This window comes from Melitaea cinxia, chromosome 8, assembly GCF_905220565.1.
Source record: "Melitaea cinxia chromosome 8, ilMelCinx1.1, whole genome shotgun sequence".
In the NCBI taxonomy this organism is placed as follows: domain Eukaryota; kingdom Metazoa; phylum Arthropoda; class Insecta; order Lepidoptera; family Nymphalidae; genus Melitaea; species Melitaea cinxia.
In genome coordinates this window covers 15,236,195-15,255,662 of record NC_059401.1, presented here as the reverse complement: position 1 = coordinate 15,255,662, position 19,468 = coordinate 15,236,195, and the positions used below count along the sequence as shown (strand labels likewise).

The window sequence follows — 19,468 nt, the reverse complement described above, 5'->3', positions numbered from 1 at the left end:
TATATGTTATTAACCCCTTAATCACCCCTCCCCTCATAACTTAGGGAGTGAAAAATAGATGTTAGCCAATTCTCAGGCCTGCATGATATGCACACAAAATTTCATAAAAATCGGCCCCAGCCATTTCGGAGGAGTAGGGTAACTAACATTGTGATTCACACACGAGAATTATATATATACGATTTCGAATATTTTTGATTATGCTTAAAACTATTGCGTCTGCAACGTCATCTAAATATTTGGAGTTACAAAATAATAATCCCGTACTATTAAAAGTGTTTATATAATTTGTAACTGTCACCTTTTAGTGAGGAACTTTGATTATATAGATCAAGCCATTAAACCTTTAAGTACCTCAAAGTTTAAATGAAAAAAAAAGTGTTTCGTTTGGTAGAGATACTGTTCTAGCCGTCAGAAAACCTACTAGAGTAAATTACATTTTAATTTTTGTAATTTTAAATATAAAAAAACGGGCCAAGTGCGAGTTGGACTTGCCGTTTTGTTGGTGCCGTACAAACAAACTTATTAAAAATATTTTATTATATGATGTAACTAAAATTTTATGCTTTTCGCAATTTTTTTTATTTGTGCTATAATGTTGCTTCGTTCCAAATTTTAACATTCTGAGTTCACAGCAAGTACCCTGTAGGTTTTGATTCCTTTGCGAGTATCGAAAAATTGCAAGGCTGAATCTTTTGATTGTGTTGGCTTAGAAGTTTGAGCTCTAAGGAACAGTAGACTTGAGTACTGATATAAATTTCAGCTTGATACCTCCACGCGTTTCTGAGAAAAAGGGTCTTCACAGACAGACGGAAAACAAAGTGATCCTATAAGGTTTCCGTTTTTTGCTTTTGAGGTACGAAACCCTAAAAACACTCACTATGCTACTTTTAATTTCATATAAAATGAAAGTAATCTACAAATTTGATTGAGATGTAAGAAAAGACAACAACGTAAAAAAATTACAGAAAATATTTAAACTTGAATTGTACTATAGTATTTAATTTTACAAATGTTCGTAACAGTACCCGCATAGTTAAAGTTCGAGGAGGATGTATCGCTTTTTCTGTTAGCTTAATAATTAAAGAAATTTGGTGTAAAGTTTGAGTTTACTAGTTAATCCTACGTTAATAGTTAATCTAACTACTCAGTCAGTGATTGTGCAAGTTTAATCAAAGTATAGTGCTAAATTTTTAGTCGTATTCCAATAATATTGCGGTATATTCGTTGGTCGCATTCAAAAATTCAAAGTGACTTCGTGACCGTGTATACGTCGTGTGTCGGTGACCTTTGCGTTGTGTAAGTTGCTTGATCGAGCATATGACTGTTTAATTCGCCGGTAGCCGTTAGCGTTTCGTTGGTGTATTGGATATAGTAACACGCCTAACGCAACGATCGTGTTGTTGCAAGTTCAAACCCCAGCGTATTTGAATTATTGTCTTTAAATTTTTCTTTATATATCTTATTATTAGATTTTATTGACCTACAATGGAGTTTGCTTGTTGCGTGAAATCTGCTTGTGAATATAACGATCCTCTTAAATGTACATTCTGTGAACGTAACTTTCACATTGCATGTGCGCTGCCATCAAAATCACCGAATTGGGATCCTGACGATAGCACGAGGCTGTCGTGGCAATGCCCTTCTTGTGTTGGCAGTTCTCCACGTAATAATGACGATGATACACCTTGCCGCTATGTAACTAAACGCCCTAAACAAAAGTTAGAAAAGAGTATCGCGAATGTTACAAACAAAATTGCAATAACTGAACCAAACTTAAGTATTGCACAGGTCACGATAGAACAAATTCGTGCCATAATAAAATCAGAACTTGAAGTAGCTTTTTCGTCATTCCAAAAAAACTTTGATGAGTTAAGGGCGGAAATATCTACACTGCGCGGTTCTATGCAGTTTCTTAGTGATAAATATGATCATGTCACCAAAAGGATAGAATCTGTTGAAGCGAAAATTAAACCTTTACAAGCTGTTAAGTCTGACTGCTTGGACCTACAAAGTGTCGTCACTTCGCTTCAGGTAGAAATAAATAAAAAGGAACAATGGGCACGTCGTTCAAATATCGAGATTGTTGGAGTCCCGGAAACAAAGAATGAAAACTTACTGAATGTTATTAGCAACATTTCGAAGGTCGTAGATATTAACACTTATGCCGAAGCGGATATTGATTTTGTCACCAGAGTTAGTCCTAAGAATAACGATTCGAAAAAACCTAGACCGATCGTTATTCGCTTTTTGTGTCGTTATAAAAAAGATGACTTTTTGGCGAGGTTGAGAGAAAAAAAGAACATAATATGCAGTGACATAGGTTTTGTGGGTAACAGCAATCGCATATACTTTAATGACCACCTAACTAGTTCCAATAAAATGCTTCTTCGCAAAACAAAGGAGCTAGCTCGAGATAAAAACTATAGATATGTATGGATTAAGAACTGTTCGATAATGGCACGTAAAAATGACACGAGTTCTGTACTGCATATTCAAACCGAAAAGGATTTAAAAAAGATGTAATAGGTATTGATAATGTATACATTTATGTTATTTTATATTACTGTATTTTTTGTTGTTCGATAAGTATTATTGATATATATTTTTTAATTTTTTATTTTGAGAGAGAGAGGAAGAATTTATTTAATTTTATTATTTATTTAACTTTGACTGTTGATTGTTCCTGCACAGGGCTGGATTTGCATAAAAGATATTTTTTAGTCTTTTTACTCAATTTTCATATTTGTTCACTTAATAATTGGGAAGTACTATTTTACTTTAGGACCAATGGGATGTATTTTACTACTAAATTTTGTAATATATTACTATTTTTAATGAATAATTTACTGGTCAATATTTTAATAAAGAAAAATTGTAGTTTTGATGCATATACATTATTTTTCATTTTATTTTTTATTTCTTTATAGTTATTAATTGTTCTAATGGATTCCAAATTTTTTGTTTATTACCAAAATGTTCGTGGACTTCGTTCAAAAACCAGTTACTTTTTTTCCCATGTGCTTAATGTCGAATACGATGTTATTTGCCTGACTGAAACATGGTTGATGCCCAGTGTATTTGATTCCGAGCTCTTTGACTCCAGATATTCAGTGTACCGTTGTGATCGCGATTATGAATCTCGAAATGAAAAACTGGGAGGTGGTGTACTGATTGCTGTGCGAAAGGGATTGACTGTTAAGGATGTTATTGTCCAACCGTCTACTAAAACTTGTTCATCGGATGTAATTTCCATTTGTATTGGCGTTAAATCTAATAATAAGCCTACAGACTTTCGAGTATATTGCTGCTACTTCCCCCAGTGCTTGTTACAACGCGATGACCAATTTAAGTTTTACGAACAGGTGTCTGAATCAATCATTTTGCACCCTAAAGATCTTTATCTTTTGGTCGGTGATTTTAATATTTCACCCGCTAATTGGTCTGTTGATGATACAGGCGCTACTAAACTATCTCATTTGCAACAAGGTTCACATGTTCAGGTAAACTCGCTATCGACTTTTTTGCACATAAATAATCTTAACCAATTTAACATAGTTCCTAATTCTAATAATCGATATCTGGATTTGGTAATAAGTAATGCTAACAGTGTTTTAGTGAAACAGTGTGAGTTTCCACTAGTTAAAGAAGATTCACATCACCCGGCTCTGGATATTGATTTTACTTATTTAAGGTCTAACTATCTTACGGGTGTTCCGAGGGTTGTTAAGCTTTTTAACAAAGCTGACTACAGTATTATTAATAAAGAGTTGTCTGAGGTTAATTGGCTGGAATGTTTGAATTGCTTGGATATGGAAAGTGCTGTTGAAGTTTTTTATAATATTATCAATAAAGTTATTGATACGTTTGTTCCTACTAAGGTTGTACTTGAGCATAGAAAATATCCTATCTGGTATTCTTCTTCTCTCGTCAAGGTTATAAAGGAAAAGTTAAAGTTTCATAAAAAATGGAAAATTTACGGTAACTATAGGGACTATTGTACGTTTAGGATGCTGCGTAAGAGACAAAAAACGGTTGAAAACGATTGCTATAAGAAATACATAGATCATGCTGAGAATACCATTGCTAAAAATTCTAAATATTTTTGGACATTTGTAAAATCTAAACGCCAAAATACTGAATTGCCTGATATGTTTTATCTGGATAATTTTTTTACAAGTGATGGACAAGAGATTACTAACCTCTTTAACAGCTATTTTTATTCATCCTTTGAGTCAAATTCCGGTATTTCTTCGTCTAATAGTAACGACTACGATATTCATACTTGCAACAACAGTTTAAACCTGTTTTCTGTTGATATTTCTTTGTCGATGGTGGACAAATATTTAAAATCTTTAAGTCTAAATAAAGGCAGTGGCCCTGATGGGATACCTGCTATATTTTTGAAGAGCTGTTCTGACAGCTTAAGGTTTTCCATATATTGTCTTTTTTCTAAATCTTTGCGAACATCTGTAATGCCTTCTCAATGGAAAAGATCTTATGTCATACCAATCCTTAAAAGCGGTGATAAACATAACATAAAAAATTACCGCCCTATTTCAAAGTTAAGCTGCATTCCGAAGATGTTTGAGAAGATTATATACGACATTATACTACCTATAATAAGACCTACGATCATTACCCAGCAGCATGGATTTATTAATAGAAAATCAACGGAGACAAATCTTTTGGAATACGTTGATTTTATTTCATGTGCAATGGACAAAGGTTTTCAGGTTGACGCCGTGTACACAGATTTTTCTAAGGCTTTCGATAAAATATCTCATTCGATTCTTCTTGATAAATTGAAATACATCGGTGTGCACGGTGACCTTCTGCGTTGGATTGAGTCGTACCTTGCTAACCGTAGTCAAGCAGTTACTATAAAAGGATTTACTTCATCTTTTATTCCAGTGCCATCCGGGGTACCTCAAGGATCCCATCTTGGGCCTTTATTATTCAACATATATATAAATGACATTACTTCAGCTTTTAAGTGCTCCAATTTCTTATTATACGCGGATGACAATAAAATTTTCAAAATTATTAAAGACAACAATGACTGTATAGACCTTCAGAATGACCTAGTTCGGTTTAGTAATTATTGTTCAGTGAACTCTTTGTTTATAAATTTGAAAAAATGCAATGTAATAACTTTTAGTAGGAAGCGTTTTTGTATAAATTATTGCTATAAACTGAATGGCGAAGTGTTATCGAGGGCTGATGTGGTAAGAGATCTTGGAGTTATTATTGACTCCAAATTACTCTTTGATGAGCACGTCGATTATGTAGCTAGCAAAGCCTATCGTATGTTGGGATTTGTGCTCAGGATATCCAAGGAGTTCAAGCATGCTTCCACCCACACACTTTTGTATAATGCTTTTGTTAGACCTATTCTAGAGTATGCTTCTACTGTTTGGAGTCCTCAGTACGGGTGTCATATTTATAAAATCGACCGTATACACAACAGGTACCTAAAGACTATAACAGCAATCTCTTCGGAAAATTTGAATGTTATGATAAAACCTATGTCGGCCGTTGACCGGCGTGTTCAGCGGGATCAAGTTCTGTTGTATAATATTGTGAACCAAGTAATTGACTCGTCATATTTGGTTTCAAAATTAAATTTTAAGTGTCCACGTTTAAATTCTAGACATAAAATTACATTTGACATCCCAGCTACAAGAACAAAATTTTATAAAAACGCGTTTATTAACAGAAGTTGTGCCCAGTACAATAATTTGTTTATAAATATTGACATTTTTCATCTCTCTCTCAATCAATTTAAATTGCATGTGATGAATGCTTTGATTTAATGTATCTTTGACAGATGTTATGATATTCGTGATGTTCTTCTTAATTTGATTTTATTTTTTGATTTTAATTTAATTATGATTTTAATTGTAGCTTGATCCTTAATTATTTGATTTGTGATTTTTTTTAAACTGTTTTTTTATTTATTTATTTATTTATTTCATAATGCCCGTAATGATTTTTGAATTTCTTTATTTATTACTTTTTTTTCTCTCAATGATTGTTAATCAATTTATAGTAATGTTTTTAGTATTATTATTAAGTTTTTTGATATTGAACTATTGTTGTGAAGCATCTCTTCTGAACTTTGTCATATGTTCTTTTTTAATATCGGAAACTATTTTTGGTTAAGTGATACTATTTTGTTGTGTATTCCTGTATATTTATGTAATACCGTTTGTTTCCAAAATAAAGTAAAATAAAATAAAACTCCGATTATAATTACAGGCCCGTTTTTTGACAATTTAGGAACTACGAGATATATACCAAAATATATACCACAGTTAAAGGATTTGACCAAATTTAGCTACATAACCAGCTATCCATTTATTCTGAAAAAGCCGTCAATTTTTTAGTTTCAATTTAACATGTATCACATTTCGAAACAAAATCCCCTTTAAATTGAGTTCTCTGATCGACTGTCGGAATATAAAAAAATGTGGGAGAAAAACAATATTATTTAGCTGTGATCTTGTGTAAAGTCGCGGTACTTCCCCAGTCAGGCTGCTCCAAGTTTTGAGCAGGATATTTCCTGCTGTGCCCTTCTTCAGTCACAGTTAGGTACTTCTCATACGAGTCACATAATTTCATCCGAAAAAAGTTTACCTTTTCTCTTACGAAACTCATTGGTGGTTTAAATCCTAATTTTTTTTTAAATAAATTTAATATTAACTGGATTCTTTTTCCCTATTTGTGTCCAGTGGAAAAGTAGCAAGCTATTGCCCAGTGCCCCAGTTTCAAATCATACTCGAGACAAGCAATTCTAAAGTTCATTCAAAACATTCGTCATCCAAGGTGATGTTATCACTATCGCTTCCAGCTTCCTGAATCAGGTATTCAAGTCGCTTAGCCAGCGTACAGGCGTCCACGAAAACATGTGAACGAATTACTTCACATTATTGCACGGTTTCCACATCTGCGGTTCACTTTTCCATTTCCAACATTACTTTCGTGCGCAGAGTATTTTCGCTGACTGTCTCTACGTAGAGCGATCCCTACTTTGATATCCCTTTGCCGTAAGCTGTTTTTCCGTCACAATTTGCATGTCTCATCTCTTTGCCGCTTTCAAACGTAGGGCTTGATAAATGGTTTGGTATTTTTCTCGCTAATTCTTTAACGAATGGGTTTCTAATAGTGTATATTCTTATTGTATGTTTGAATTATTAACTTATTAACATCATATAAACTAAAATATGACGTCAAAGTAAATCTTAATTGGAAAATTTATTTTCTTAAAACATTTGTGATATAATTTAAAAAAATTTAGACACATTTAAAAAAAACTTAAAAGTCAATTTTGAACCGAATTATGTTTTTTTTAATTGTGTTTTTAGAATTCACATTTATGTAAATCCTTAAGTTCACGTCTTTATAAAACATAATATATACACGTAGATAAATATATACATTTAAGCTTATATTTGAATGTAAAATAAATATATAACTGTGTCTTTGGTACAGGAGTGTTCTAAATGACTGCAATTTAGTTTTCACGTTGTGCTTGACTGCTTGACCTACAGGTTCTAGACTAAGTACTATTCTTACCGCTTCTCGTGCTTCTGCTTACCTACTTTAGTTACCGTATTATATGTTTATATATTCACGTTTATATGACTGTGAATTTAGTATGGTGTTATTAACTTTTTTAATAGTTAAAGATACTTAACAAGAAATAAAAAATTCAATTTGTATTTAATTAAGACGTTATTACAGACATAAAAGTATAAGAAGAACAATATTACATAAGTACCTACCTAAAAAGCAAAAGTGACAATAATAATTTTTTTGAACGAAAGAATTTTGTCCTACCGATAAATCCATAAGTAGCAGTTTACATCATGAGTTATAATTGTTTAAAACTTGAATATTCAAACTTGTTTTATATATAGAACTAACTTACCAATAAATAAGAATAAAAATGTAATCACCTTTCCGTTTTTAAGTAGAACAAAATTGATGCGTTATTAAACAATTCAAAACTAACCTTAGTATATATGGTGTAAAGTGTACTCTGTAAATCTAGTATTTTTTTTAAATGTAACCTACTAATACCTAATAAGCACCTCTTATACACCACATTCTTAAGTTGTCTGTATTATTATTATTTTGTATTTGCATATGGTGGTGTACAATAAAGAGTAAATAAATAAAAAATAAATAAAATAAGGAATTATTAAAAAAATAATAGTAAGACTATATCAAAGAATATTATGTCAATTTAAAATATTTTCCAAGAAACAATTTTTAGTTTTACAAATAATTTTTTAAACATTTAGGGATACAATCATTTTGGAAGCGGGTAACTTTGTCTGTCTGTCAATATTGGTAGAGAAAAGAAAAGACAAACACGCCGTGGATAAAAGAGATAAAATCGGATGCAGGTGTCTTGATTCCAAGTTTTTGATAGAACTTAGAAAAGTTGCTTCCTTGTTCGTGATTTAAATATTTAAATTTATTTTGTTTTTATTTCGTTTAGTATTTGTAACAGTTTGACGCATCTTTCATAGTTACTGTTTATTCTGCTAGCTGATAAGAATTCGAGTCATTTGCGGGACTATCGGGACAACATATACGACAACTTAATACATTGTAAATATAATTATATAGACTATATAATTGTTATAAGTGTAATGACTTCTTAACCTTGGTCCATTCGTTCCGCGTTGCAACCTATCGCTTCTAGGTGCATTCACTCACTTAGGATGGCGAATCCAAAACTATAATAACTATATTTCAATGTTATTTATGTTTAAATAAAAACATAATAAGCGTATTATTTGAAAACATTAATCAAAAGGGGAAAGATATAAAAACATTATTTCTTTTAATCGACTCCTACTTAGTCAAAAAGTAGTCTGAAAACGAAAAAAGAAAGTTATTAGTAAATTAGATTCTAATTACACACAACTGTGTAAGATAACATTATAAATGATGTAAAGAAGTAATCGGTTAGTGAAAATGCAGTTCCTACACTTTGCGTTAATGTTTTTTTCGCGTGCTCGTAAAGTATTTATAGAAAACTAACTATGGTTGGTACTTTATACGATAAACTAGCCGTGCCCGCGACTTCGTTCGCGTGGAGTTTAACAAGGCAATAAAGTTATTGTTTAGTTCACAGAGTTATAAGATAAATAAATTTCTATAATTGTGTTTGCTCGCAAACGAAAAAAAACCGACTTCAATTACATCGACAAGTAATACAACGTAGATCGACGAAAAAATAGTCAAGCAACTACGCGTTATCAAAGATTACTCAAAAAGTATTTATCATATCTCGATAAAATTTATATGTGACCACATGATAAACATCAGCTTTTGATTAAATTAAAAATTATCAAAATCGGTAAACCCAGTAAAAAGTTATTACGGATTTTCCAGAGTTTCCCTCGATTTCTCTGGGATCCCATCATCAGATCCTGGTTTCCTTATCACGGTACCAAACTAGGGATATCCTCTTTCCAACAAAAAAAGAATTATCAAAATCGGTACATCCAGTAGAAAGTTATACGGTATAATACAACGTAGGTCGACGAAAAAAGCGTCAAGTAAAAACGCATTATTAGATATAGCTCGAAAAGTAGTTGTTAGATCTCAAATAAATTTAAATGGGACCAATTGACACACACTACCTTTCGATTAAAACAAAATTTGTCGAAATCGGTCTACCCGGTCAAAAGTTCTGATGTAACATACATAAAAAAAAAAAAAAAAAAAAAAAAAATACAGTCGAATTGAGAACCTCCTCCTTTTTTGGAAGTCGGTTAAAAATAAAGGTAGCCTATATTACTCCTTGCTACATCAGCCCTACCTGCCAGTGAAAGTCCCGTCAAAATCAGCCGTTTCAGAGATTACCCGGAATAAACAGACAGACAAATAGACAGACAGACAAAAAAAGTAAAAAATGTTATTTTGGTACATGTACCGTGTATACATCCATATGCATTTAGTAAAAAGCGGCTATTTTAATATTACAAACAGACACTCAAATTTTATTTATTTGTATTGACGACGAGCTTTCTCGAACATTACTTTTGTTTCAGGTGTTTTTGATCCTTTTTGGTAAAAGTCAGTGAGCAGTGATGTCGAAAGATTTTGATTACTTTATCGAATCATTATACTTTAAAAATGTCCTGATAGTATAAATGTCTGCTTCCTAAGTTTTTTGATGTTGAATTGTAATGGATAAACATATTTTATTAAGTGATTTATTACATATTATTTTATATCAATTATAATTAAATAATGTTGTGAAAATGGCAGATAATTGTTAAAATTACTACTTTATCACACGGTGACTTTAGACGACCGCTCTTGTGTAATAATGCGTTTGCCGTGTCGGTCGCGGTTACGATTCCCACTCGGAGTGTGGATATTTGTGTTTATACTAAAAATTATTTCCGGTCTGTTTAGTAGTAATTTATTGTATATATTCAAAATATCTTCAAGAGCTAAATAAATAAATTATAATAAAAAAATATATCTTAGAGTTGCCACTTTATTTCTTTACATATCCCTAATTAAAGAGTAACAAAATTATGTTATTTACTTACACCAAATAAAGTCATTTAACAAATTAATGATTTCGTACTTATTTTGATATATAGCAGTTTTTTTTTTAAATTAGAATACGTTTTTAATAACATTAAGCATGCAACGCTGTTGAATAATGATCGGTCATTTTGGCATATTTAAAAAAGTTTTTGTGACATTTTGTTTCATTTAATTTCGTTCTAAAATTGAATTGTCCGTTGACACATTTTATTCTTGCCCTGCTTTCTACATATGTCTTAATTTTATGTACGTTTATCAAAAAAATGTATGTTGCTATAACAGTCAGCTGACACCTATAAAAAGCATTAAGTTGCTTACCGTAGGAACAGATAACCGTGTATAAAAATATATTATATATAATCAACTTACAAAAGAATCTGTGTGAAGAACAGATAATTAAAGAGGAGGAATGTATTTTAGAAAGTTGTTTTTTTTTGTATACATTTTCTTTTTGTTATTTTTAATTCTTTAAAACGTATTAATTTTATATACATTATTATTGAAACAAATCAAAATTGTTTGATAGCATTTTTTATTTTTTTCACAATATTAATTAAAATCTATCTATCTAATCGGGTCTAGAGTTCTTTATTGTAATAAATCTGAATACAGAAATAATAAATTTTTATAAGTTAATTCTTAAACGATGGATATAACTGTTGATATTTTAAAACTGCTTACTGAAAACTAGCAATTTCAACATACTCAAGTTAAGTTTTGGATTTTTTTTTTACTAATATAATTTTACTTTTAGCCAGTCTCAACTAGCATATACAACATCATTCTTTTCTCCGTCCTCTTGAGCCCTTTGATAAATCCTATAATGTGTAAATACTAGAAGACACTTATGACGGCTTTATTATATGAATACTTAAGATCTCGTTAACAACCCGAGTTTTTTTATGTCTGTGGAGGGCTAAGACACGTGAACCCTCGAAATTAATATCAAAACCCTTATATTTTATTTAAAAGCGTCAATATGACTGAATCTTGAGATCGTAAAGGTGCAACTTCATATGCTAAGATATTTTGAAAAGATAAGACTGACTTTATATTTAAATCGAAAAAATATATTGAGGTGTCACAGTAGTAAATTGCTCAAAACTCAGATCAGGTGAACTAGGAAAGTATCTTATAGAAAACCACAGCTAAGTAATACTGTTCACAAGTGGTTATGCTCCTGTGGTAATAAGTGGGTCCCTTCCTTATTGCTAGAGCTCCTATAGAGGATCTAGAGTAGAGCAAAGAACGCATTTGTGATGCTTTTGCTATTGAAAGGGCTCATAGGCTATGGATCAGCTTACCTTAAGGTAGTCCGAACCGCGCGCTACTTTGTTAAATTATTTTTTAATTTCTTATTCAAAAAATGTGTCATCATAAAATCACATAATAAACATTCTTACTTCATATTTTATTAATAAAAGAAATGCATTCGAAAATTAATTACTTTAAAGTACTCGATATCAAAGTATATCTTAGCATTACATGTAAAACGTTATCACATAATATGTGAAATGGCAAGTACCCTTAAGGGAAGCATGTTAATGAGAAGATTAGCTCTTCTTACCTCAAGACTTCAGAGGGAGTTAAGTGGTACAATGTTAGGGCGGGGCTAGGTCTGATGATTGAAGGCGACATTTGTATAGGGTGTACTAATTTACACTGTTTAAGGGTTCGAAAAATTTTCTACTTTAAAATATAAATTATATTAATTTGATTTCATATTTACACTAAAATTTAAATAATGATAAAAATTGATTCTTTTTCTTGCTTACTTTAATAAATCTGTATCACGTATAATGTAACAATATTTATGTTGCTTGTAATTTTAAAAAATCGATAATTTAAAAAATTTTACTTAGTTATTTTTTTTTATTTATAGGCGCAAAGAAATTACATATTAGAGACTATAGTATAAACAAAATTATCCTCAAGCTTATAAAATATTTTTAACGAGTCACGTTGTATGTGACTAACGAACAGCCGTATCTAATTATTTCGAGTGTCTGTAACGAAATTAAGCAGCGATTTCGTGACTAATTAATTTAATAAATAATCGAGTTATACTAAAATCAAGTGACGTGACTTAATGGATTTCGTATTCTCGAAAACGAATCGAAAAATCAATATCATATATTTTTTTTCATTTAAACTACGCGTATTTATAATTGTACACAATCTTCTATAAATTTACTATGAAAAATCACGCGTTTTAAATACTAAATGTTCTTAAAAACTAAGCTTAGATATCTTTGAAAAATTACTAAAATGATTTTATTTTGAGTTTGTCTTCATTAATATTATTTATGCCATAGAACTGGTATTAGGATTATAAAATTATTAGCGTCTATCTTTTACAGTAAAAAGATACAGTCCCCTGGCTGACGGTCAAAAAAACCACTGTCAGTTACACTGACATAACGTAACAAAGCTCAAGAAGACCAGATAAACCGATTGAATTAGGAGATATTCAAAACTGTCAAAAACAACGATTAGGAAGAGAGTGATACGCCTTTATTACACCAATGTAGTATCTGAATTAGCCCGTATTGTCTTTAGATAAATTCTGTATAAGTTGGGTTTACAATAAATTGGATTAAAACACACATTTTTCGTTAATCCTAAACTTATTAATGACATATATGTTGGATTATTTGTGGTTTCCACCTCCTACATTATATTTGTAAAAAAAAAATTGGTTGACTGTAAAGTTAGACGCCGCGTTGGCGTAGTGGTTACAGTCATGGATTGTAGCTGTTGCGCTGGCGGTTGCCGGTTCGATCCCCGCACATGACAAACATTTGTATCGGCCATACAGATGTTTGCCGTGGTCTGGGTGTTTGTGCAGTCCTTGTGGGTACCCCCCACCATGCCTCGGAGAGCACGTTAAGCCGTCGGTCTCGGTTGTTATCATGTACACCTGATAGCGATCGTTACTCATAATAGGGAATATATCCGCCAACCCGCAATGGAGCAGCGTGGTAGATTAAGCTCTGATCCTTTTCCTACATGGGGAAAGAGGCCTATGCCTAGTAGTGGGATATTACAGGCTGAAGCAAAAAGTTGGTTTACGGACGATAGTGTAACGTGACAAAGTCATCAAACAACAAAATCAACAAAACATCTCATCGGACATATGGACCAATCGATATTCCATATACTATCACTGAGGAACTATTACTGAACGTGACGGAACAATGAGCGTTACGCCACAATGATTCATCTTTTTTCGTGCATGTCGGGGGCGTTCATCGATTTATTAGACAAAAAATTAACCGATTTGGTACAGTCGTTCGAAATTTACGTTCACACATATATTTCGGCTGTTCATTATTATTTACATGTATACATATATTGATTTCTTAGCGTTTATCAGAGTCTGTGCTTCAAAATAAAATAAACATTTTTAAATATACAGTAAAACTTTTCAATGTTTATTATTCATTGAAAGCCTTTTACAAGCCATTATATCCTGAAGTATTGTGTTACAGGCTGCATGAATAATCCGTAATAATGATGCATCGACGTTCAACGCCAAGGGAATGTCCCCACGTTATTTGTCAAGGAAACACAAAGGAAGCCTGTATTAATCTTCTATTGCTGAACCGAACCGCCGACCCCTGGAGTGAGCTACCAGATTTTATTCACTGCTGAACGTTGTTTTCACCCTTGTGTAAGACACACGGATGTTTAGAATCTTGGAGTATTTATTATTTTTTATTTTTAAAGAAGAAAAAAGAATAAACAATACATTATACATAATTATTCTTATTTATGGTTTGGGCACAAATGAGTGTACTTGCGTTTATGTACGTGTGTATGTGTGTGTGTGTGTGTGCGTTGGTGTGTGTGCGTGTGTGTGTGTGTTAGTTTGTTCTTGTTTAATGTGTCTATATAATTGTATTAAAGGGATAGTGTACATTCGTAACATTAAAAGCTTATGAGAAATCACTTTTTAGAAAAATTATTTTAAATGACTGAAAATTTTATAACACAACTATTAATACGTGCTATATAATAAATATGCGTATACAGTTTTTAAAACACTAAGAGCATCAAGGTACAAGTAGGTTCGATTAGAATTGCATTAATTCTAAAAAAATTTATATCATCTTATCAATAACTTGTTTTTTACAGCCGTGTTCAGCCTCTTCTGAATAACCAACCCCCAACCTCTCACAGCTGCAATTTTTTAAGTAATTTCTTTTATTACCGAACACGGACATGAAAAACCGAATATGAAAAATCTATAGTGAAAAGTGCAGTTTTACGAGCGAGTTTTATGACGTAATGAAAGGTGAATGATTAAAATACCTTCCACTGTCGCCTTGTCAAAGAATAAATAAAATAAATACCTTTAAAAATTAAAAAAATATATGTATGTATTTATTATACTTTAACTGAAGTAGTATACAGCAGGAAATTTCTTGCTCAAAATATGGTGCAGACCGACTGGGGAAGTACCTCGACCAGTTTACAATAAGGTAAGCCCTATGCTTGTTTTCCGACTTAGTTATAATTAAAAAAATTATAATGAACTAAAAATACTCTAAGCTATATTTACTAAAATTTGGAATTCGCTTTCAATTAGACATGATGTTATTCTGTTGTAGTAATTTATTAGTTTGATCATTACTGGTTTGGTTCAGACTTGAAAATAATATTAGAAAGAAAACGTAACAGATAAAACTTCTACTCTGGCCTCAAATGGGGGTTAGGTTTTTACCCAACAGACGGACTTAGAGACTGTTTTGGTTCACTTCAGTTAATTTGTTGTAAGTTCCAAAGTAGTATAATCATTTTTCAAATTGGTCTAATAAAATATGGTAGAAGTATTATTACCTACGTGTATTTATATATATTATGTTGTATGAAGAAATCTTCAACTGCTTCAAGTTGACATGTTGAAACTTATTCCTGTCTCATCTGCTTAAAACTTATTCTATCAGACAGAAACCGGTTTATAGCGGATAGAAGCGGTAAGAACCGCAATTTATCTAAGCGTTTATGAGCTATATTTTAAAAAAATAAGTTTACGACAGATTTAACGATAGAACACTAAATACCACTCCATTGTAATTATTTTGTATACGACGTCAATGGAAACATTAATATGCATTAAAAACCACAGTATGAATGGCTTCGTAAAACATTATTATGAAGTAATGTAATACTAGACATATGTTTGATTGTGATACTTTGTAATATACAAGGAAGTGAAGTTGTTTGTCTTTAAAAAATAATTATTATTATATATCTAATGATATACCTGCGTACGTACTATGTGTGTATGGAGAGAAAAAGAGAGAGAGAGATACTATTTACCAATAAAACTGCATTAATATATATGTTATTTAAATTCATAGTTATTAAAATGCTATATTATACAGCAGTGGGTAGATATGTAGTGCAAAATAAAGTAACAGTCAGTCAACACAGACAACAGTAAGTAGTGTCAAACAGACAGTCAGTAACATAAATATATACAAATAAATAAAATTGGAGTGTCTGTTTGTAATATTAAAATAACCGCTTTTTACTAAATGCTTATGGATGTATACACGGTACATATACCAAAGTAACCTTTTTTTACAATTTTAGTCTGTTTATCTGTCTGTTTGTTCCGGCTTATCTCTGAAACGGCTGGACCGATTTTGACGGGACTTTTACTGGCAGATAGCTGATGAAACAAGGAGCAACTTAGGCTACTTTTTTTTAACTGAGTGAAGTGAACAATAACTATTTTGTTGAATTCTATGCAGACGAAGTCGCGGCCACAGCTAGTAATATATAAAAATCATAACTTTAAAAGCACCTAACGTTCAAATGAATTTCAGTAAATAAGGATTTAATGTACGTACTAAAATATTTTGTGGCAAAACTTTATTTTATCTTATCATATCATTTATTATGTATACATTAACAACATAAGAAGTAAAAACTAGTAAAATCAGAAACAATTTAAATAAAAATGCACCGTGAATTAAACGTAACACATGTAAAAATACACGTTTGTCCTTTGAACCATCCACATTTGTACGAAGCGCTGTCTCAAATACTAAAGAATATCTCTTTGCGGTCACAAAAGCACATCAAATAACATTGTAGAAATGTTTCTGAGGTTTGGCTTCCCCGTCTGAGACTGTTCTTTAGTCGGATTCAAAAGAACAAAGACGAAATTTTAGGCAGCCGTATTTAATTTTGTGTTTATGTATTTATAATTCCTATGCTAAAGTATTGCAGAGATACGTTTTAATATAATAACTGCCTCATATGATATTATGACATTTTTTTTTGTCAAAAGGCATGTTCATTACATTAATAAACTACACTTATATTCCTAATTCACAGACAAAAAAAAATATAAAAATGTAATATTCACGAAAAATAAAAATACTAAAAATAAACAACAATAATAGTGTTCTCCACAAATATCCCCAAAATCTCCCTAAATCATAATAACGTGATAAACATATTAACGCCCTAAGCTCCCCCATCGCGAACTAATCACGCGGTCTTCGATCAATTACATGCAGTTTTACGCTGAGTCTTTCTGTTTGTAGAAATGTTTTTTTTTTTTTTTATATACATAAATGTAAGGACTGATTCATCTAGATGTTAATGAAAATGTCACGGTCTTACAATCAAAGTTTCGATAAAGAATAGCATCTTAATAAAACTTTCTATGTCGGAAAATTCTGTTCAACATGTGCATGCACATAACGCATATCTGCTGATCTGTAATGTTGTTTTGTTTTGATTAAGAACTTTATTGTGATTCTTGTGTTGCGAATGATTGTTAAACGACATTCCTATGTAAACCTAATTGTTTTTTTTTTGTGAATGTGTAATTTGTATTTTTGTTACATGTTTGTATGGTAATAATAAATAAAAAATTATGTGTTGTCATTGGACACCAGGTAGGAACGAAGTTCTTTCAGATAGTATAGAAGCAACACAATTTGAAAAAAAATATCTTCAATTTTATATATATTTTCTAGTTATTAATTTTTATTTTTATTTATTTTTTTATTTTTTGTTGATTGGTTATTATTAAGTATATAAAAGTATTAAGGAAATTTAGTATTTCAGAAAATAACAAATACCGTAAAATAAAATAAATAAAACAAAAGAATGATAATAATAATTCAAAATATTAAGTGAAATAAAAAAACATGTGACTTAATTTATTTTTGTCGACACTATAAAACTACATAAAAAATTTAAAACAAAAAAGTTTACTAGTAATATTTTAGTTTAACAAACGTCATATTATACAGTCGTGTGACTGGTATTACGTCACTTCCGTTATATATTTTTCTTACAGTTTTAGTATCACATTTTTTTCAGTTCGGTCGCCCAGCCAAATGTCAAACCTGCCGTAAGGAACTTCGTTCCAAAAAAATAATAAATAAAAATCGATCAATATTTTAGGATAAGAGTCAAATCTTTTTTCTTTTTTTTTGGTTGTTAAAAGACTAGGTTGGTCATCTCTCGTAAAGTCTGCATTTATCGTGTTATTTTGTACATGTTAGTAATGGAAACAGAGAAAATTGATCATCCAATTCGCCACCAAATTCGCCGAATCAGCCAGTATATTATAAAAACATAGTACACCAAAAAATATCACAAATATGATTGATTTTCTATATTTCAACCTATTTTAACGCATCTAATATCTATATCCCTCTGTTTGTATCCCGTTCAAGCGAAACTCGTCAAACTAGAACCTTAATTAATATAAACATTTAATCAATTCTGATCAGAACTGAACTGCATCTTCATTAGGTATTCCGTACGTTCACTATCTATTAAGATAATTCAACGTTAATACCTCATTCATGGCATCACACAGACGTGTATTGTCTTAATTATTGTAAACCGTTTATTCGTAAAATTTATTGTTCTGTAAAAATACACATTAATAGTGGTAATATCTGGGTCTAAATATATAAAATAATATGCTTTATAATACCTAATAAGATACATTGTAATATTATAAACTAGCGACCCGCTCCGGTTTCGCACGGGTGCAATGCTGATACTAAATATAAAATAATAATATTTAAAATGTAAGCGCAAAAAAAATGTGTTTCTTTGCGACATCACATTAGAAACTTCTAAAACTATCAGTGTTTCTCTACTATATTATGCATGTATTATACATATAAACCTCTTCTGGAATCATTCTATTTACGAAATAAAACTGCATCAAAATCCGTTGCGTAGTTTCAAAGATCTAAGCATACAGACAGCGGGAAGCGACTTTGTTTTATACTATGTAATGGTAGTGATTCGTTAGGATGAATAGGTGTATGTTTATTTCTCTTCCGTGTAAAAACTACTATAGAAATTAGAATGCAGGTTCCTTGAAGCTTAGAACATCTAAATTTCTTGTCGCTGGATTATAAAATACACTGATAAAACCGTCAGATTTGAGTAATTTACTGTAATAGTGGGAATTAATTTCAATATACTTTATACTACATACGATCAGGTATAATTAACTTGATATTAAATCGACTAAAAAATTATTGACAGTAATGTTATAGATGAGAGAATCATAAAGTGACCATGTAATGTCGTTTTTAAGTGATGATTTTCATGTGCGAAGAATTGTGACTGTGTTGGTTTTAATTTACACGTTTTTACTAAGCAATCTCGGGTCTAATGATACGGTTGGTCTTGTGGCGGTCTCCGTGGCCTATATGCACCAACAACATCAAAAGCATCACCAACGTATTACTTACTTATTTTGGCTACCTTACTCTTACTTACTTACTTACCACGGGATCACAATACTGTTTGAGGACAGAATTGTAATTACGTGGTCTTCGAATTGAGGTACTTTTCTGGTTAAGATTGCGGAAGACCGGGATGTCTG

The 19,468-nt window shown here is 31.3% G+C and overlaps 2 protein-coding genes across 2 annotated transcripts; both read left to right on the top strand.

The window, feature by feature from the left end:
• The first annotated feature begins 1,488 nt into the window (after nucleotides 1–1,488).
• Nucleotides 1,489–2,526, top strand: LOC123656073. The gene has a single exon (XM_045591797.1). The coding sequence runs from the start codon at nucleotides 1,489–1,491 to the stop codon at nucleotides 2,524–2,526; it is 1,038 nt and encodes a 345-aa protein (XP_045447753.1).
• A 542-nt stretch (nucleotides 2,527–3,068) lies between these two features.
• LOC123656072 lies at nucleotides 3,069–5,919 on the top strand. Its single transcript, XM_045591796.1, has 2 exons — nucleotides 3,069–4,925; nucleotides 5,908–5,919. Exons 1-2 carry the CDS (start codon nucleotides 3,069–3,071, stop codon nucleotides 5,917–5,919), a joined length of 1,869 nt encoding a protein of 622 aa, XP_045447752.1.
• Nucleotides 5,920–19,468: the final 13,549 nt, after the last annotated feature.

What these genes read in the sequence shown, in the direction of transcription:
- LOC123656073 (XM_045591797.1), top strand. Translation starts at nt 1,489, where the DNA reads ATGGAGTTTGCTTGTTGCGTGAAATCTGCTTGTGAATATAACGATCCT.
- LOC123656072 (XM_045591796.1), top strand. Translation starts at nt 3,069, where the DNA reads ATGCCCAGTGTATTTGATTCCGAGCTCTTTGACTCCAGATATTCAGTG.